This window comes from Onychostruthus taczanowskii, unplaced genomic scaffold (genome assembly GCF_017590055.1).
Source record: "Onychostruthus taczanowskii isolate IOZ18803 unplaced genomic scaffold, ASM1759005v1 scaffold69, whole genome shotgun sequence".
Taxonomy (NCBI): domain Eukaryota; kingdom Metazoa; phylum Chordata; class Aves; order Passeriformes; family Passeridae; genus Onychostruthus; species Onychostruthus taczanowskii.
In genome coordinates, this window is record NW_024504676.1 from 3,962,036 (window position 1) to 3,983,460 (window position 21,425).

A 21,425-nucleotide genomic window follows, 5' to 3' on the forward strand; every position below is an offset into this window, starting at 1 on the left:
GTTTATCTCATACTAAAGAGACCAACTAGGTCTAGGGTAGTATTCCCATTTGCAATTAGTCAGCGTACCAGGAAATGCCCTGCTGTTTATCTCTGGGTATCTCAGCTGACAGAAGAATGCAGCACAGCCATATCAGACAGCAATAGAGAGCTCCCTGAATTCCCACCTCTTGTTTTGCAGGGTTGTGTATGAGGCTACTCAGTTGCTTAGTTAAATATATCTTGAAGTGCCTTTCTGAATCCATAGCCTTCTGTGTAGATTACTTTTATGAAGAAATAATAATAATAATAATAGTCATAATAAAATATTTTCTGCACTACTGTAACAATCTTGTATTTTTTGTAGAGAATGTGTATGACTGCACAAGCAAAAGAAATTGGATGTGTGTTTTATTGCTTGATAGTTAGTGGCTTTTTCAAAGCTTATAAGCAAGCTTGGTATATAATGCCTTTGGGATCCCCATGTAGGCAATAGTGTTTTCTAGTAACACCTTGGTCTTTGTATTTTGGTAGCACTGGTGGTCTAAAGATTTACAGGGAGGGCTGTTATGTTTTACCAATCAACAGATACACCTAGAGGAGCTGTCTGAGATCCAGTAAACTTGAGGGGGAAAAAAAAAAAAAAGCAGTGGAAAGTAAATATGATATTAGCACTTTGAGAAATGATGTCCTTTGGCACAGCTGGTAAACAGTTGGGAGACAAGAGCATGAATGCATGTACATGTCAGAATACACAGCGTTTAAACTGCTGTTCTGCTGGTGGTTGTAGTGTGAGGCTGTCGTGCCCTGTGACTGTGTGGGCTGTGGGCAGTGTCGACAACCATCAGGTGTTCCTTTCAGTACCTGCCTCTCCTACCGACTGCTCTTTTCCAGGCACCAGGTGGCAGCTGCCTGTTTGATCAGCTGAACTGTCTGCTGCTAACTCTGTCTTGGATCCCACCTCCGGGTGATCAGGCTTCTGCGGAGTCTGCTGGATGCTGGATATGCCTCTCAGATTTCTTTCTTGGCTAGCAAGGTTGCATTGTGTGCTGCTGAGGAACTGGTAGGATCCAACCTATCCTCTTAGAGAGATGTCCTTTCCAGATTTGATCTATCACATAAAAGATAACCTGCTGTGATTAGTCAAGGCTCAGCTGTCTCCTTTGATCAGAGCTTCAGTTATTGATCCTGTGTCTACACTGTACATAAATCATTCAGCTTTCACAGAAAAGAACATCATGCATTCTGGTGTCCTTTGGTCAGAATGGAGGGTGTTGGCTGTCCTGGTTTTTAACAGCATAGCTGAGAACCCACAAAAAAGCAGCAGCTGTAAGCTAACACAGCAACAGCTGTCTTCAGTCTTCAAGCCTGCTCTGCAAAATTCAAGGCTAACTGGATGCTGCTGTTCTTGCTGTGCATGCTGGATGTAGTTAGGACTCCCAGGTGTGTGGCAGCCTTGGGTAAATATGAAATATTCTGCTGGATTTACCTGGGGAACAGTTGAAGTGTGGAAGGGCTGCACTGAATCAATGGCTGATACTCACAAATTCAAAAAATGTGTTGCTTTCTTAGTCTTCCTCTCTGGAAAGCCTGAGAGTGCTGAAAAATATTTTTGCATAGCTATTACTATTTATAAAAGAAGACTTTATCGTAAGGAAGGCACCTGCTCTAAGTCACACAAGCTAAATAACATTTTAATATCCACTGTTCAAAATGGAATTACCTGAGGAGGAAGAGGGTTTTTAAAATTAATTTTCTGTTGAATTATGTGCGTGTGATTCCATTTAGAGAAGTTTGAAAGCTGAACATTTGTGTTACTGTCTTGATATGATTGTATTTGGTCCTGCATTTCCTCCCAATTTGTGTTCTAAGAAGCTAAGAAGAATGTGGTAACAGAGGAGATTATTACATTGTTCAGTAGGTGCTATTGCATTTCTTATTTGTGTATATATTTTTCCAGAGTTTGTGCTGACATTTTAGCTCCTGATGTGGGAATGTGAAATAAAAAGAGGGGATCAAAAAAGAAATTATAAAGATGGGAAAAAAAAAACAAGCTGTGATCTAAGGAAGAATTTAAGGAGACTATCCACAAAAATTTCTGAAAGAAACCTTTCATTTGAATCATTTCACATTATGTGACAAATAGAATTTAAAAAAAAAAGCCAAAATTAAAGGTAAATACATGAGAGGTGGGCTGCAGTACTAAATTTAAAAGGTTGGCAATTTCTGTTGTTGGTTTGACATTTGATTGTTGCAGGGTATTTGGTGTTGCTGTTGCAAGTAGAATTAAGCTTTCCTGTGAGCAGCATATCCAACACCACGACATGCCCTCCAACTTCATTGATGGACAATGTTTTGTACCCAAAATGAGTGCCTTTAATATTACAAGCCCTACAGTTTCAATAGCTGTACCTCTTTTTGGCAGAACATTCAGATGCAGATTAAATAGCTGTGTTGTAAGGTCTTGAGTTCACGCAGGAAAGCAGTTGTGAGGCAGAGCAACACTAGCACAGTATCCTTTTTCAGCAGTAGCTCAGAGCACATGCTTAGGAAATAGTAGAAGAAATAAGACATACAGGGTTAATTGAGTGTTCTGACTGCTTAGAAGCCAACAAGCAAAATGACTACGTTAGTGAAGCCCGAAGCAGAGGCTTGGAGATACTGCTTTCAGTTCTCCTCTTTGGAGCAGGATTAAGTACAAATATCACACTTTGAGCTTCTCCACATGAGCAGTCTGGATTTGAATCAGTGCAGGGGAATCAGTTTGAGGCCTCTGCCTCCCAAGTGGAGCTGATTCTGTAGGCATCCCTGTGAGGTGGGTAAGACTTCTCTTCTAGGCGTGATGCTGCAATGACAGGAACACAAATTAAGCCTTAATTAGCAACTGTCCTGTGCTGTGACTGCAAGCCTGGCTCACAGTAGCTGCATGGGTGTTTGTCTTTCTCATGCCTCTGCATTTTGGATGAATAGCAATAATAAATATTTAGGATTATTAGCTCTCGAGGCTGCTGAAGAAGAAAGAAATGTATGTTTGTGGGTGTCTTTTTGAGTTTGATTTCTGTCTGCTTGTGAGTGCAAAAGGTTTGTCAGGCACTTAGCTTGGGATCTAAACTAGAAATACATCTCCCCTTTAGGAATCTCTTCCTTTCCCCTCCTCCTCCTGCAGTTGTACCAGAGCAGTGCTGCAAAGTGGCAGCAGCTATTTCAGCTGTCAGGTCATTCCTCTCACTTTCTGTTCAAGCAGGATCCACAGCCTGGCTGTACTTCTTGAAGAGTAACAGAAAGACCTGAAGATGCCTCTGAGTTTCTGCATTATAACTGCTATTTAAAATAATTTGATGTTCTCCTTGAAAATTGAAACTATAAAGTTGATGAATTGGTTTCAGATTCTTTTTTCTGTTGGTTTTCAGTTGCATGGACGGTTTAACACCAATGATGGATAGTTTCATTACAGTTCTTGTCCTATAAGCATATAGGATCTTTATGAAAAAGTGATTTAGGGTTTCTTCATAATGCCTGAAAATGTGTTAAGAGATGCCTTTCGTGGTGCTCATCCTCAAAAGTGAGATGAGTATTATGTTTTTTCTGGAAGAACAAAAACTTGAAAACCTGTTGGAATTTGGCATCCTAAATTGCTACTTTTTTAATGTAGTTCCTCTCCATCCTCCTTTCTCATATATTAAAGTCTCTCTGGTAATTGTGATGGAGACTGCTACAATCCTTTTTGTGATTTCTTTTTTGATACTGAAAAATTGTTTCTGTGCTTTGTGTAGGGTTTTTTCCTTTTTCTATTTGACCATTGAATCTAAGCCAGCCAATAAAATTGAGTACAGGAGGGAAAATAAAAAAAAAAAAAAAGCTTGTCTTTCAGAGTGGCAAATATTTAAATAACTATTTTAAACTCTTCATTTAGAAACAAAGCAGCAAATGTTGAGGCCCTCACAGATGGCCTCATATCGCTACTCCCTGTTTTAGGCACTCCTCTGGCCATCCCTCCACATTGCTGTATGAACCAGTGAGTTCACCTGGGAGAATGGTGAATAATTTCCTGTCTGGTGTTAGCAGTCTCCTAAGCATCCAAGTTAAAAATTCATGGAGGTTATCTTGACTTTTCACCCTCTGGTTTTCAAAAAGCTTGAAATTTGCTGAATAAGGTATTAAAAGCAGAAGCTATTATCAGACAGTCTTGGGTTTGTATCAGTGTATGGTTTTTCCTTCCTTCTGAATTCTATTGGGTAGTATGAAAGGAGAACTTTAAATATTCTGCAGAAAAGGAATGGCTTTTATACCAGTATTTTTCACTTTCTCTTATTTGTGAGAGCCAATAACTTGAGGCACTGTCCTTGAACTGGTAGTAATTGAACAGGTAGGAAATATGTACTTCCTAATTCCTAGGTGAAAAGTGATAAAAACTGTGAAGTTACTTGCACAGGGGTTTTGTTAGCTAGCCTTATTCTCTCCTGGCTTTTTGTAGCTGATAGAGTTTCTGGTGCTCACTGCAAATGAAAGGGACTTCTGGAGAGTCAGCTCGTTGCAGAAATAGCAGAAGGCTGTTTGCTGAGAATAATCTCTCACAGAGACATTAATTCACAGCAACAGTGTTTCTTCTGCTTTATTTCCCCCAGCACTATGTTAAAGTGGATCAGCCTTCTAGATGTTACAAGCTTGTATTGCTCCTTTAACCTTCTCTGAGCTTTAGGTCGTTGGTGTCAGATCTGGCCCACTTTAAGATATGTTTTGTGTTCTTCTATATGCTCTAATTGTAGCTTTCTTCTTCCCCAAATGGTGTCCTTCATTTCTGTTTTCCTTGCAGTCTCCACCTACACTTCCTCAGTAGTCTCTCTGTAAGTATGAAACAGCAAAGTCTGGATTCCCAGTACCAAAGCCTTGTTTAAAAGGGACAGATCCTTCAGAGTTACAGAACCAGTCTGCGTGATGCTAGAGGAAGCCAGTGTTGAGTGATGTGAAATAATCCTGTAATTTTTCCATTGCTTTTTCCTGAATAGAATATCTCCAGAACTCCAACTGCCCCAGTTTTGGGTGTATCTGGTTACAAAATTTGTCTTTAAGTTACACATAGCATTAAGGTCACTCTAAGTGTATGTGTGCACTGTGGCTTCATTGCAGCTACCTTTTGAAGGGACCTTACAGAAGGGTTGCTGCCCCAAAACTCATTAGGAAGCTTGGTTGATTATGGCATTTGCTGCTTGTTGGTGACTGTGGACGGATGGAATGTAGGAGAGTAGAGATAGTGATGAAGGTAATCTCACCCCTAAGGAGTTACAGCTGCACTAATTACCAAGCATTAGGAACAGGCCTGTCCTTAATAGGCCACAGCTGGATCCAATTAGGATGGGTATTGTAAAGAATCGGTTGGCTAGCTGAGAAGTTAAGAGTTTGTTGGCTGTGCTGTGAGGAAGGAGGAGTCAGTACTGTGAGGAGCTGCCCATGAGAAATTCCTAAGAAGGTATGGAGCTTTTGCAGTAAGATGACAATAGGTGACCATAACTGTCTTCCTATGACCTTGGTAGTCTCACCCTTTGCACAGTATTTTTTATATTGTCCTTGAAACTCCAGATGGCAGGGACATTTTCTGTGATGTGATGCTGTCGATTCTTGTCTCAACCTTCATGTGCTTCCATAGGTTAAGTACTAATAGTTGACTGTTGTTAGTAGGTCTTGTTCCTTTTGTGTTTCAGCACATATTTCTGAGAAATGCCTACAGTTATTTTTCATTGTCTAAAGCAAAATATGAGCAAGTTGAGTGAGTGAGTCTGCTGGTTCTCAGGTATTTGGACCTCTTATGTATGTCCAGCTATGCACCTGTGGACTTTTATCTGCTTAAGTGATTATATAATGGGTTGATAATAGTTGGTTATGTAAAAAAAACCAATTAGTTGGTTTTTATTATTTATACCTCCAGTATTTTTTATTTCTGAAGTACATTTGTAGAATCCTGTAGGCTCACAACAGCTGAGTTGGGAAGTTTCAAGTGGTCAGTATTCTCTGTATAATCTTGAGAAGTTACTTCAGGTGTCTGCCTTTGATTTATTGCTAATTTTTTATGTAAGACAATTCCATGTTTCTGAATGTTTCATATAAAAAGCTATTTTGCTCTGTTTTGTGAATTTTTTGGGATTGCCTGATCTTGTGATATTTCTTACAGCTCATTGTGATTTTGTTTGACACATAATGATTTTTTATGCGTGTCTGCAGCCTGCAGCTGAAGGTGTGAGCACGTATTTGTTAAATGCAGGCTGGGATTGGTGGTGTACATGACAAACCATATAGACAGTCATTGCTCTGAGCTAATCTTATCTCCCAGAGCAAAGCGTTTCTGAGGAATTTCTAATTTTGACAACTGGGATCAAATGTCTGACTTCTGAGGGCTGACAATAATGCCAGGGGCTGTGCTGCTTTGTCCTGTTGGTAGCAACTGTGCAGTTAAAAACCCCACTAAATGCCAGGGAACCATGCATCTTAGCTGGTCAGGTTCAGGGTGGGTGTGTGTGCAGGGTAAGGCATCAGCTTCAGCAGTCTTTATGGGGCAGAAATGCTGTGGCTGCTCAGGGGTAAAAATAGTTCTGGGTTTTCAATGGCTGCATTCCATGGCTGGAGCCTGAAATCATGAATCAGGGCTCAGCTCTCGGTCTGTGCGAGACCAACTGCGAGAGCGCTGCAGACACCCGGGAGGGGAGCAGCTGGCCGAGATGAGTCCGAGCCCAGCTCCGCTGATACTCTGGGAAGGACCTGTGCTGCTTGTACACTCCCAGCAAGGTATTGTACATTCATTTGTTGATTTCCAGTAGGAGCGTAGTTACTTGAGTGTGAATAATTAAAGATCTACTGAGCCGTGCAAAATGTGCCACTCATCCGAAAGCAACTTCTAAAAAGTGTGTTCTGTGTGAGTTCAGCTTCACAGAGACTTGTAGCTTCACACCTTACAAGCTTCCAGAGACCTGGGATGATATATTGTGATTGGAAGGGCGTGCTGCTCATTCCCACCTGAACACTGTTTTGTGTGAGTGTTTGTCCTTGATTTTTCTTGGCAGTTTTTTTTCAGAAATTTTCCAGCCTGGAAATTCCTGGGAATTTAAATAGCTAAATAGTAGTCCTTTGAAACCCTTCTGTGAGAGTGCTTTTTAAAGCCATGTAAAACATGGCTGCTTAACTCACAGATCTCTTTGAAGCTTCATGAGATCTATGCAGGTTTAAATTGCATTTTGAAAGAATTCAAATGATTGTTCTCAGTTTAAAACATAGCATAATTTCACAAGAGGGAATTTTGTATTTACAGTCAGGACTTTGTTGAAAGTGTTACTTTAAAACTACCAAACTTCTTGTGACCAACTTTAGCTTTGAACGGGGTAGACAAAACCCTGTTGTTTTGGGGTTTATTTTGTCCCTGAGACATTTCAAATATGTTTGGCTCCAGGCTATTGCTAGTAGGACCTTGAGAAATAGATGTTCCTGCAGATTTTGGCATGCCCTGTGAGTTGAATAACTGTGTGATCCTCCTTCCAGAGCGAGTTGCTAGATTTCGTGCTGCTGGAAGTGGCCACGCCAGCCGTGCGTGCAGATTGTCCGTTCCATTACTGCCCGAGGCAAAATGACACAAATCCACCTATGGTAACCTTGCAGTCTGCCACAGCGCTCAAGTGCATTCATCTGGCCAGTTTCTGGGCCCCAGGGTGCAGGCACACACACTTGTCTGACCCTCAGCATATCTGCTCTTGATCCCCCTGCATGCCTGGAGCAGTGGCAGGCACCTGCCTTCTGCTCTGCTGGCACTTTCCGTGTGACGCGGGCACCTGCAGCTGTGCTGTGCCCCCGTACTGCTGGGTGGGCTTCTGTTAGCTCAGCATGGAGCTGGGGGCAGGGGGTCTTGCTTTAGCAATCCAGCTGCCAAAACTAATGGCAACTCATTTTCTTCATTTCTGGTGTGGTGGCACAGCTTATCTCCCTGAACATTGCTGATATTCAGAGCAGAGGATACTGTTTTCTCATGCACTCCCACATTGTGAGGCTGATCTGTAACATAACCAAAGTGAATTTGGCAAATCTCACTTGGAATAACAACTTTGCAAAGTGAGAAGCATATTGCTCCAAGATTGGGAGTAAGACTGAGTAAGTCAAAGTAGCTCCATGCTGTAAGCTAAGTTAGGGAGGTGTTAGGTTCAGTTACAGGATGATTAGCAAACATAAGGAGTTTAAAAATCTATCTTCTTTTATTTTCCTTGACACGTTACAGTGTGGAAAGCACTGGGCTTGGCTGCAGGACCTAGATTCTGTTGCAGACTTGTGGGTGGAATTCAGTCACCTAATCTTCCTTTTCAGTTCCCAGTTTGTATAAGAAGGATGAACTTATAACAGAGGTATCATAGGAATAAAATCTCTATATCACAAATGTAAATGCTGATGCCATCTTTGCCCCTTCAGAGCTGCCCAAATGAGGGGCCAGTGCAGCACTCTTGGGAGACCTGTTCTACTTCTGCAACAGTTTTGTGCTCTTGCCAATAAAGCCCTTTTGAAGAGGGTGAATATGGACTGTGTAAAGTCTGAGGACAAGAACAAATGCTTTAGTCCTGGCTACTTGTGTTCTGTGTGCTGGCCTCACGGTATGCTCCCTTCTGGGAGGTTCAGTAAGAGTTAGAAATACGTTGCAGGACCCAGGTTAGCCATCGGCATTGCACAAATATAGGTGAATGGGTATTTAAAAGAAGTGACACGGCAAAACTGTTGGTATAATTGTACCAATAGCAGAGCTGCCTAAAATAGCAAGAACATGAGAAAGTGTTTCCTAACTACGGCACTTTATTTAATGCTATTTTTGCCTACTGTGGATAAAGCAATGAGAGGTATCTCAAATATTCAGTCAGTGGTCCCAGATATTATGTGCTCTTTGTGTTAGGAATTACAGCACTTCCAACTATTTGCCGGAGTTGTTAGATAAGGTGAATAACTGAAGATTTGGATGTTTGCCCAAGCTGTCTGCATTTAATTATTCTGTGAAACCTCATTAGAGATGAGCTGCACCTGTGATATTAAGAAGGACCTATTTTGAAGGCAGTTCAGACCTTGATCCATAGCTCAATTTAAAAAATACTCTTTTAGAATTTGAAAGTTTTTTCATCCTCATGTCCTTTGTTACAGCTACTGTTCAGTCTTGATCTGATTTTTTGAGGGGACAGGAAAGACTGATGATGCATTTGGTAGCCAAAATGGTGTTGGCAAACTGGAGATACAGCCTGAAATAAGTGGATAAATGCAATATATTTCACTTCAAAAATAATCAACTGCACAAATACAAATAGGTCTACGAAGAGAAGATCTGGAGTTTATTGTAGTCCATAAAGTGAAATTGTCCCAAATGCTGTGTTGCTTCAAAAGGCAAAGCCATCTTGCAATACAAAACCAAAATATGCCACTTGTGAAACCTGTAAAATGATCTATCTTCTTTACACTAAGTATAGTCTCAGCTGGGGTATAGTTCAGATTTTGGGAGCTGCAGTTAAAAGATGGGTATCAACTGGACAATTTGATCTGAGTGTGGTGGGAATGATCGAGGTCAAAATAAAATCTCAGGCAAAGGTTTTGTGAATTGGAGTTCTTTGGTTAAAAAGAGGTGGGTAAGGATATTTAACAACATTTTGCAAATGTGTAAATGGCTGCTGGAAAGGGGCAGGGAATAGCTCTTCTCTGTAGGTGTAGGGTAAGAAGTAATAGGCTTCAGTCACAGAAGGTTCAGGTTTGTTAAATGATGAGGTGTTTGCCTGAGGTGATGTAGGTACAAACAGTTCTGCTGTCACCCATGTGGTCTTTCCAAGTCTCCCCCAGTTCTATGATTCTATAATCCTGCATGATTACATGCTTTGAGCTGGAAACTAATGTCCTTAATCCTCTGCAGCAGACCCTGAGCTCAGTGTCTCCCAGAGAACCTGTTCCTGCAGCTGTGGCTGATGCTGTTGTACATAGGATAGCTGGGCAGAGGGAAGGGCTGGGTGCACGTGTAGCCCTTTGGCAGTCACAGACAGCATGGAGATGTGAGTCAGGAATGTTTGGTTGCCTCAGTTTCTCACACTACAAAAGCTGTAGGACAACCACTCGGCCTGTCAGGTGGTAAATGCAGAACAGGTAAGAACTTTCATACAGTGTTTGGTTAACCTGAGAAACTTAGTGCTGAGAAACTTGGATGTGTTGGGTTCCAAAAGCAATTAGACAATATTATGCCAGCAGGTCTGTCAAAAACATTTAAACATAATATGCCAGTTCTAGCTTGAGAATTTCTCAAGACACATGTTGCTGGAGGCTGGATACCATGGAGGCTATTTCTAAGTTTATGCCCTGCTCTTATACTCTTGGCACTTGCAAGTGGTGTCTGTCAGAGTTTGAAGGGAGATCTGGGTCCAGAATTTATTGAGGGAGGGTTTTCTCTTTCTCCAGTCTGTAGTGCACAGCCTATGGCGGCCTTCACATGCCTGATGATCAGCACATTTAAAATAGCCTTTTGCCTGTCAGGGTCTGAGAAGAGCCCTGACTGGGATGACTTCTGTTTCCATCTGAGAATTATTCTGTCAGCACTCCCACTTCAGTCCGAGAAGCACAGTGGAGCAGCTGAGATGGAATGGGAAGAGGCAGCAAAAATTCATTCCCACTCACTGGGCATTCTCATGTTTTGCAGGAATTTCAGGGCATTTGCTTCCTAGATTATTTCCAGCCAGAACTGTGCTATGAAGTATCAAGTCTTTGCTTGTATGGATAACTTAGGAAGCCCCATCATCAGAGACATTTCTGAGTACAAAGCTTGGCATGGCTTACAGGAGGAACTGCAAATAGTCATGAAGCATGTGAGCAAGGTCAGATAAAAACTACATAAATGCTATGTGTCAATTTTTTTTACTCACAAAATTGCCCTTTCTTTAGCAGGATGATACTATGAATGATCCTTAAATAATTTCACAGAATCATTAGGGTTGAAAGGGACCTCTGGAGATCATCCAGTCCAGTTCCCTGCCAAGACAGTGTCCCCCAGAGTAGTTGACACAGGAACTTTGCAGGTGGGTTTTGAGTATCTCCATAGAGGGAGATTGCACAATTGCTCTGGGCAGTCTGTTCCAGTGCTCTGCCACACAGAGTGTAAAGATCTTCTTTCTCATGTTGAGGTGAAACTTCTTGTGTTTTAGTTTATGGCCATTGCTCCTTATCTTGTTGCTGGGCGGCACCAAAAAGAGTCTGGCATATCCACCTGGCACCTGCCTTTGAGATATTTGTATGCATTTATTTGTATGCATCTCAGTCTTCTTTTCTCTAAACAGGCCCAGCTCCCTCAGTGTTTTCTCAGAAGAGAGATTTTTCAGACCCCAAATTTCTATAGCTCTTGTGCTACCATTCTGTTAGGATTTTGTGTAGTGAGGCCATGGCTCTGTGGAACTGATATGCCAGGAGGTGGCATGCAAGCAGCAGGCTCTTGGTGCTTTTCTGCCTTTCCTCTGTCAATGCTAAAGCCACTGTGTTGACAGGAATAAACAATGACTATACTTGTGGAACAAACAATTCAAAGTGTTGACTGAAGAATATTGAGTAATATAGCAGAGGCTGTCTGATAAAAGAATGCAAGGGCAGAAAAGGCCATGATGAGAGCTGAGCCCCTCTGGTCATGTTCAGCTTGTTACAGAAGAGGATCTGATGGGTCAACGTGCTGAAGCACGCTGCTAGAGGGAGTATTCCTGTGTGCAGATTGATAACAAAAAGTCCACATAAACAGTCCTTGGACCAACAAAGTCCATCTTCTAGACCGTGTCCTAGAGTATGATGCCTTGATAAGTGAGCAAAAAAGACTGGTGTTGAGATTTGGAAAGGTGTTGTGCTACCTCGCTCTTTTATTAGGAGACTAAAAATACCTCTGCAGGTCAGGAACAAGGCTATAGGAGGCAAGAGTCCTTGGAAGGCTGGCTGCCTTGTAGGGCTGTTGTACTTGGCCTGGAGTAATAGTTGGGAAATAATTATTTCAAGTAGAAAAATTCTGTACTTGCCAAATCCTCAAAACATTGTTAATGCCGAGGTATCATCATGATCCTCTGCTCTGTTTTGCTAATGCCAAAGACAGAGCGAAAACAATCCAACTATCTCTTGCAGATACCCATAATCTACAGACCCTGGAAAAAGAATCTTCAAATTAAGACTGAAGAAACAAAGAGGCTTTAACGTTTCTTCAGCAGATTTCACTGCGTCTGGGTCCCAAATAATTTTCTAAGTATTTTGAAATAAAAAGCTGTAACATTTTCAAAAGGGCTGTACTTTTTTAGGCACGACAAAAATTACCAAAGCATTGACTCAACAAATCTGGATATTGTCTAATACTGCACAAAGCAGAAGGCTCTTATTTAGTGGTTGATTTCTTTCATACTGCAGAAATAAATTTTATTATCAATTTTATACTATTTAATATAAGCATGAATGTCCTTATGAGCCACAAAGAACTCCACTTCTAGTGTACATCCTGCAAAAGATTTGGAAAGGAAGGCCCTTGAATGTGGTCAAGTAGTGTAGCTATAGCCAGAACTGATGAAGCCAGAAGAGAAATTTTTATCCTTTGCAGAACTTAGAGCAGCCTGTGAACTAATTTAAATTAATGCTTTTGGAATTAGTAACTGTAATGGATCTCATTACAGACTAATCGACGCAACACACCTGAACAGCACAACCTCCTGTACCTGACCTGCCTCTCCTTGTCCTATTCCTGCCCTTAGCAATAGATAACTTTGGACCTTCTATACCAGAATGGTGCTGCCCGGAACAGAAAATGCCCGATGATGAAAAATCACTATTTTGTTTTGGTAGCAGCTTTGCACTTGTTTTGTGTGTTCTGAACAGCCAAAAAAATCAGACAAGGAACTGAATAACTGACCTTTTATGGTGTTCTCATGGGCCCACCTTAAAAAAGAAAAATCAACCTGATGGTTAACAGTAATAATAATAACAGTAATAATAATACCATTTTTGTGCAGCCCATATAGGTCCCTTTACAGTGCTTGTGGAAGTGACCAATATGGTCTCATTGTTTGCAGTATAAACTGGGTACTTGATCCACCTTATAATGAATATACTAGGGTCTATTCTACTGTAGTTATTTCTGAAGTCCAGAATGGAATGGGAGATTTTTTCTGCTGGATCTCGTACTTGGTGCACATTAATTCCTTCTGAATTCTCATCTGTTTTACTGAAGTGGAATTTCCTGAATTTACCTTGCTGGTATTGAACTAATGACATGAACATGTATGTGTTTCCATTAGAAAAGGCTGGTAACCACAGAGCAGAACTCAGCTGTAAGGATACTCAAATTCTTACTATGAACTGCGTCAGGTTGTGTTTGTTTTGTTGTTGGGGGTTTTTTCCCCCCTGGAGCTGTATTTAATTATGTTTTAAATACACCAAGTTTCCACTCAAAATGAAACACAGCTTCTCTCAGTGGAGCATAAAGAAATTCTTCCTTATGTTTTTGTTTTACTGCTAGGATTTCTGCAAAGCTTATTTGAAGTTGTTTGTCCCCCAAAGCTATTACATTGATGCCTTTGCCAAAGCTAAAATCATTGATCAGATGAGAGGAAAAATACATATTTGTACAGTGACGTATGCGCAGTGATATCATCTGCTTCGTGGAGAAATGCCTTTTAGTTCATCCTGTACATCTGTATCCTTAGCAGCAGGTGCCACTGCCAGACAATTCTTCAAAGTTAATGTGATTGCTGGGAAATGCTAAAGCCTTTCTTTCTTATTGCTGTGGGAGGTGATGTCAAGAGCTGTGTTCTCTGTGGGAGGCAGAAGAGGCTATGCTGACAAACAACCTGGAAAGGTGGACTTCTCAACTCTGCCATGTGCATATTTAGTGTAAGAAACAGGAGTGTCCTGTGATGGGGAGCGAATGTGGGACACCTTGTCTCAGCAGGAGGTGGGAGCACAAGTTCAGTATGAAGGGGGCCATCTGGCAGGTGATGCAAAATACACTTCCAGGAAGGACAGGGCTGAGAAGTGAACAGGGATTTTTTTCCAGTTGAAATGCTGCCAAGTTAGTCATGTCATGAGCAGAGGCTGGACGTTTGCATCCTTCCCTTGGCAGGCAGCTTTTAAAAGCTGCGCACGCTGCTTCACAGATTGTGCCGGGCAGCTGGACCAGCCCGCCCCACCAAGTTTTTGCCTTTGCTACCTGTAGCTGCAGCAACATGTGCTGAGATGTGGCCTGTGTGAACTTCTGCCCCACTCTGGCAAACCTAGTCCGGAGACCAGTGGGAATTGCAAGCTTGTGTATGTGTGGCTGGGTAGGAAGGAGCCAGGTTTGGGAGGAGGGAGCCTGGAGTTGTAGTAAGCAAACTCCAGGAGCACATGTGCTAGTGCTGAAATGACAGATGACTAAGAAAGGATGCTCTATGACACAAGAGTATGGAAACATAAGCACAGAGCTAATCTACAGGAAAAGAAAATGGCACAGCACAGACAATAATAGAATTAATGACAACAGATTGCTAGGAATAGATATGATCAGCAGGCATGGAAATGAGGAATGACCAAGCATGTACAAATGTAGGCATGCAATACACAGCCAGTCCCTTTGATCAGAAGTGTACAGTGCTCAAAACCAGGAGAGATCCTAATGCTAAGGAGGACACAAGTTTAGGAGCTGGGAGGCTGTGTCCTTCCTTGTCTCCATGTAGCCACACACCCTAAGAAGCATCTGTGTGATGTAAAGGACAGCTGAGGTGCCTTTTCCTTACATCCACTCTTTTATGCACAGAAAACAACAGCAGTGAAACATCTGAGAAGCTGTGCATGAGCTAACACAGGTGGTGGTGGAGTAGTAATGCTTGGTAGCTCAGAGGATGCCAAGCAGAGAACAGCTCAAACTGAACAGTGGGACAAAAGTGACCATGGAGTGGTGAGATCTCAAAAACATTCATGAAACAAGAAGCTCAGGTGTGTTTACAGCAATTCAAGTAAGACGCCAGGACTTGCAGTATGATGGGATCAACAAACCACACGATTAATAGATTGGACTTCTTGGAAAATATGTGAGCAGTATCACCTTGCAGTCCTGCTACACTCTCTGTGCAAGGCCACAGCTGACTTAGGAAACAAATTAGTCTCAGGGCATCAGATTTGAATCCTATAACCCATTTTAGTTGCTGTTCATAACTAAACTTTTTCTAAATTCTATGGTAATGCCAGTGCAATGTTCTTTCCTGTGTCCTTCGTATAACCTTTCCTGGTCCTATTTGAAATTGGGAAGTGTGTGTAATAGCTGTGGAAATTGTTTGGTTTATTGATTTTTCTTTTCATACCCTAAAGTGAAAGGGCTATCAAGACAATAACTTGGATTTATGAAACAAAGATTTGAATTCAAATTTGTGTAATATTTTAGAAAAGTTGTATTCTCGTTTTTGTGGCCAAGTCTTGGCTGTGTTTGAAGCACAGAATACCCTATAGAATAAACCTTGACTTCTTCATTGCTTTGTGATTTTAAGTAGATTTGAGGTGCTTAATTGTATTTGTTACTTTGTCAGGTGTAAGTTTTGTTTTCTGAAATGGCCTATACCTGGGATTTTTGCCCCCGGAGTCCAAATTTAAACTTTTGTTTTACAAAAACGACATGAGTGAGAGAACCTTTCTTTTTTTTTTTTTTTAAAAAAAAAAATGAGGGGAGAGACCTTTTTTTTTTTTTTTTTACAAAAAAAAAAAAAAAAAGGTCTCTCCCCTCATTTTTTTTTTTAAAAAAAAAAATGAGGGGAGAGACCTTTTTTTTTTTTTTTTTACAAAAAAAAAAAAAAAAAGGTCTCTCCCCTCATTTTTTTTTTTAAAAAAAAAAATGAGGGGAGAGACCTTTTTTTTTTTTTTTTTACAAAAAAAAAAAAAAAAAGGTCTCTCCCCTCATTTTTTTTTTTAAAAAAAAAAATGAGGGGAGAGACCTTTTTTTTTTTTTTTTTACAAAAAAAAAAAAAAAAAGGTCTCTCCCCTCATTTTTTTTTTTAAAAAAAAAAATGAGGGGAGAGACCTTTTTTTTTTTTTTTTTTGAGAAAGACAAAGAAATGACAAATCACCATTTGCTGAAAGTGGAACATTATTTATGAAGGCTGCTTAGGGCTTCAAACATTGGTCTTGTGTTGAATAGCATTTGTTTGTGCATGTATATACCATTTCTCTCCCAAGTTCTATTAATGACTGGATTGAACTTAAAAAAGATCAATGTCTTGATTCCTTTTCACAAGTATCAAATGTTAGGGGTGTCTCGTTAAGGCAAGTAATAGCATTCCTAATGGTAAATTCATCCACAAGGCAGGACAGGTTTTATCCATCCACTGATAGAATCTGACCTTTAAAAAAGTTAATCTTTTCAAGTGTTATGTATGCCACAAATTATTGATGAGATTCTCATTGAGTTTCAGTTTTTTTCCTACATTAGATTGCATGTGAATACTGAGAGAGTTTGGAGAGCTTTCTTTTCCTTCTAAATGGAATCTTATGGCCAAATAATGTAGCATAAACAATTTGGAATGCAGGAAGCAAAGTAGGGGTAGGAGATGTAAAGTCAGTTCCCTGGCATGATTTAAATAAACAACTGAACCAACAGAAGCCCCGTAATCTAGTTCACACGAGCATATGTTTGGCAGGATTCAGCGTGGTGGGTTTGCAGTCTCTGCTTATCACAGAACCAGGACTGTATGCATCACTGCCACATGCTTCTCTTTTCCTTCATCCAGGGAAACTAATCTTGTCAGGAAAAGAAAGTGGGAGGAGGAAATGTATCATTCCAACACAGGCTGGATACAATTCTTTTGCTCCCCGTTAGCGAAGGCTGGGAGATGCCTTACATCTTATAGACAGCTTATTGCAGATTGGAATTTCAGTGTCTGGTCTCACTTTTAGTGTAGATTTTTTTTTTTTATGTGCATGAATTACAAAGCTATTTTCTTCAACAGACTCAGAGACTGAAAAGTTTGATACAGCAGTGTCTCTGGTTTGTGTGGCCTATATAAGTGGCTCATTAACTGTCCTACTGTAATTTCTATTTTATCATAAGTAAAGAACAAGACAAACATGTTGGCATCAGAGTCTTCCGATAAAATTTACTTTAAGATGCCTAAAAGTACTATTAGCTTTTGAAGCATTTCTCTTTTCCTGCAAGGGGAGAAAATCTCCTTTTTATTAAAGTTCCAACCCTGGTAGTAATATGATGAATATTAATATAACTAAGTAGTCAGGTGTCATATAAAATAGTCTATCCTGTTAACCTCCTTGGACTGAATGTTCAGTCCTTACTATCTGAGCTGTAAAAAACCAGGAATTCCCATGAAGCGTCACAGTAGATTGTCATGCAGAAGTTTTCCACATAGGATAATCTGCAGAGAGTCTGAGGTGTGAGCAACTCTGAGAATGTTGAGGTGCTCTAAATACGGGATGGACAAGCAGAACGAGTTTTAATTTATGAAGGAAACTTCATAAATTGCACTTAGGGGCTGAGTTGCACAGAAATTGTGGGTAGAAAATCAACATAACAAAATACAGCAGGGGGCCTTCTGGAAGGGGAAAGTAGTATTTATGTCAAAATCATCCAATAAGCTGATTTTACCTGCTGATGCTAATAGATTTGTTATAGATTTTGTTCATCTGCATACTTGTACAGCCATACCCATGTCTGTACCCCAAAGCTCTAGGAGAGGGGATTTAGCAAGGATCAGTTGCATGTGATGCAGAGGACTAAGGATGCCAGATGTTAAGTTTCTGGGATTCATCCTGATGTAACAAGCATGGTTTTGGAGAGATCTTTTGTGCCCTTTGGGATTCAGCAGCAGTTGCAGAGCTGTGTTTTCTGCAGATCCTTGCTTACATCATCTTCCATAAATCCTAGGCCAGGTTATTGCTCATTACTTGTTTTCCTCATGGGCTAAGGCACAGCGGATGTAACACTGCCACAGCCTTGGTATGGTTTCATTAGCAATACAGGCCCTTTTTGACACTCTGTCCTTCTGCTTCTTCTGGTGCTTGCACCTGTATATTTTAGTTCAGACTGCATTGATGCCAGTTCTCATATTTCTGTAACAAATCTTTCCAGGTGGAATTCTTAAGGGCATCCATTGTTGTTGAAACTCTTTTTGCATTAAAGTTAGCAGTAAAGTTTTTGTGGATGTCAAAGAGACAGTACTTTCTGTCAGTGCTCAGTTCTTTGGAAAATAAAGGCCTTAGAAATACAGTTGTATAATACCACCTCTCCCAAAGTGGGGTGGCCATCCCCAGTGTCAAGTTTGGACTAGATAGACTATTGTTATGACTGCTGTAGTTCTAAAAATGCATCTTGCATGAGCTCAGAGAAGCTGTTGGGCTTCTGCCTGAAACTAAAAGTGTGTTCTTGTGTGACAGTTTCCATGTGGGACCCGCTTTAAAGTTTTTGTCATGTGAGAACAACTTTCTTCAGGCTTGGGAAAAGGATTTGGACCTTCAGAAAAGTGAACTTTTCTTTGTGGTTACTGTGCTGTCAGGGCTCAGCACCAAACTGCTTATTCATCCACATTGCTGTGCATGGTTGCTGCCTCTTACAGGTTTTGTACCCCTTGGCTAACCCCTGGAGGTGACCTCAGTTATCTGAGGATTCAGGGAACAGCTGGAGGAGAGAGTACTTCTCAGGACAGCTATGCCAAGAAGAGCTACTCAAGGAGAAGTCTGTTTTTCCAAGAAACAATCCATTGATTCTCTTGTGCCTATGGAGAAGAGGCACTGACCTTGGGGTTCTGGGAGATTCTCTATACCATTCCTCTCTTCCTGCAATTTAGTGTCTCTTGTGATGAATTAGCATTATGAATAGAAAGTTTTATCTGCACAGTATAGTTAGCAGTCTTCTGGGGAGAGTACCTGGTGTTTGTATTGCATTACTACTCCAGCTTTGGCACAGCATATGTGAGTTTCACGCACCAGTGGCTGTTGTCACAAGAGTGCCTGGTTGTGGAAGCTGTCAAATGGATCTACCTGCAGTGATTTGAATGCTTGATTAAAACTTGTTTTGATTCCTCCATCTGAACTATCAGCAAAGAGTCCAAAACATTCCAGTGGAATGAGACAAATGGAAATGGGAAGGGAGAAGTGGGGAATGAGGGTAGGGAGAGAAAGCAACTGCTAAAATGTTCTGCAATCACTTAGAAGTACGATTTAAAATTTAATATTATTTCCAAGCAAAAAACTCTCAACTTAAGCTACATGCTGTGGGTGAGTATAAAGAATACTGCCTTTTAATAGTTGGCAGTGGGGTTTGCCAGAGAAAGGGATATAGGAAGCAAGTTGGTTTTGCATGCAGACTGAGGGTTGATGAGGTCTCTGTAGCAAAACTTGACAGGATTAAAGGAATATTAAGGGAGATACCAACTCTGAGCTGGGGTGCTGCGCTAGACTACGTGATTTCGAGGAACAGGAGTATGACTCCCTTTTCCCCACAATATGAAGAAAATGCCAAATGTTGTGGAAAAACAAGAGGGGGAAAAAAAGCCAGAAATGTTAGGGGTGATAGGGGAAGACTTTCTGCTCTTTTGCACAATATCCTTCAATATATAACCCAATCTAGAGAGCAATTTATTTGGTACTCAGATGTCAACTGTCTAGGAAGCAGCAAGTTTCCTAAGTGGTGAAGAATAATTAGGGTGTGAGCCTGTTGGAAGCATGTGTGTGAGGACTCTGGCAAGTTGTAGTGTGTCATTCTACATCAGAGCCCACAGAGCAGGTATCAGTGAGCTCTTGTGTGAAATTTCAAGCGCTGTTTGTTATGTATTTACATGTCTGGCTTTTTCACCCTCCTGCACTCTTTCCACATGTTTTCCTCAGTGCAGCACCAAAGGAAAACACCATTGGAATATCACCCAGCAGTATTTGAGCAAACCACTTTGGGGTGGTGAACAGCAGTGAAATCTTATGACATGGCTAGTAGTGAGCTTGGAGCATAATGGCCAAGCCATTGTGCTGTCAGCTCTTGAGGAGTCCTGGGAGCAATCCTGGTCATTGTAGTTCATCAGGTCTCTTATGGAATCTGACCCAACTTGGTCTGCTCTCTTAGCATGAACTGGAAGATCACAGCCAGCAGTACCAAGGAGCTCTGGTTGCCTTGGGACCTTACTGCTGCCTTGTTTACAGCACGGGATGGCTGCTTGGAGCAGCAGGGTAGGGAGGGCATGTTATCAGGCCAACTGGTGCCTTGTTGCCAGCACTCAGGAGTGCGTGACTGAGAGCTGATGGCAGGGACAAGTCAAAAAGCTATTTTCTTAACTCCTGCTGTGCCCCTCCTGCATCCTGCTCCGTGTCCATCAAGTGGTGAAGGCAGCAGATGGGCTGCCCCAAGGTGACACACGCTTACCTGCCGGGAAGAGAGAGCAGCTCCTGTAGCATGTCCCCGGTGTAAGTGCTGCTGCTGGCAGGCAGGCAGCCCTGTTGCTTGGCAGCAGGCCTCAGAGAGAAGATTACTTTGTCCTTGCTCTTAGTCAAGTTTGCCAGGTTCCCTTCTGATTGCCAGGCTGGTAATGCATGGGGGAGATAACCCTGGTTCAGTGAGCAGCAATTCAGTCTGTCATCAAACAGAAAATACTTGGGCAGAATCGACAGAGCCGTGTGCTAAGCTAATTTGGTATCAGCCTTATGGGTGTGGTTTTTTGGTACAAGTATTTTTGTGTTTGTCTTTCTGCAGAGAGGACTGAAATCTCCCATCAGAATCTCCCTCTGTCCCTCATGGACCTGTTCACAAATTGCACAGTACCTTTTTGTTCTCTTTACCTGCAAACTAAGCTCCTGCCTCTTGTCTCTCTTCAGCAGCAGGTTTGTTCCCTTTTCCCCAGCACTTCCATCACCAGTTCTGCAGACCAGGAGAACTTTTCTGCTCTCACTCTTTTTGGCTTACTGAATTTCCTGGGCACTTCAGGTAGTCCTGCCAGTCTGGTCCTGTCCCTCCCAACCCCTTATCTTCCCCAGCAGAAGGTAACATGTATTTTTGTTTTTTGGCCATCTTAAGAGAGCTTCCAAAGTTTTCTCCAGAGTTTCAATTTAATAAACAAGTTAGCTGGTTTGATGTTATGAAGTAGTCACTCTGCCCTCGCCTTCTTCTGTAGGTATAAAGCAGCAGATGAAGGGATAAGACTGGATGTGGAGGAATGTGAAGGGTTCTGATGCCTGCATGGGGTGTGATGGACAGCAGCAGGGTTCAGCAAGGAGAGGGGTTTATAGCACCACAGCTGCTGCCAGCATCTTCCTGATGCTCAGACCTGGGTGAAAATCTCTCCGTGCACTCTAAAGTCTGTTGCTGAACTTTGGGAGGGCATGATGTTCAGACACTTTATTTATGTGCGCATACCAGGCATATAGAGGGCATGAAATTGCTAATTGATCAAAGCAGATCTTGCTTCTGTACTTCTTCATGCTTTGGCCGCTTAA

At 41.5% G+C, this 21,425-nt stretch overlaps 1 protein-coding gene across 8 annotated transcripts in view; it reads left to right on the top strand.

Moving 5' to 3' along the window:
- Positions 1–21,425, top strand: part of TSPAN4 (tetraspanin 4) — a 418,001-nt gene that overhangs the window by 185,838 nt on the left and 210,738 nt on the right. The window contains exon 1 of one of the 8 annotated variants that reach the window (XM_041421138.1): positions 6,651–6,755. The exons of the other annotated variants lie outside the window; for them this stretch is intronic. Within the exon in view, the coding sequence (XP_041277072.1) occupies positions 6,689–6,755 (67 nt within the window). The 5' untranslated portion in view covers positions 6,651–6,688. Of the gene's footprint in view, positions 1–6,650; positions 6,756–21,425 lie in introns of those variants that run through there. 8 annotated transcript variants of the gene reach the window in all.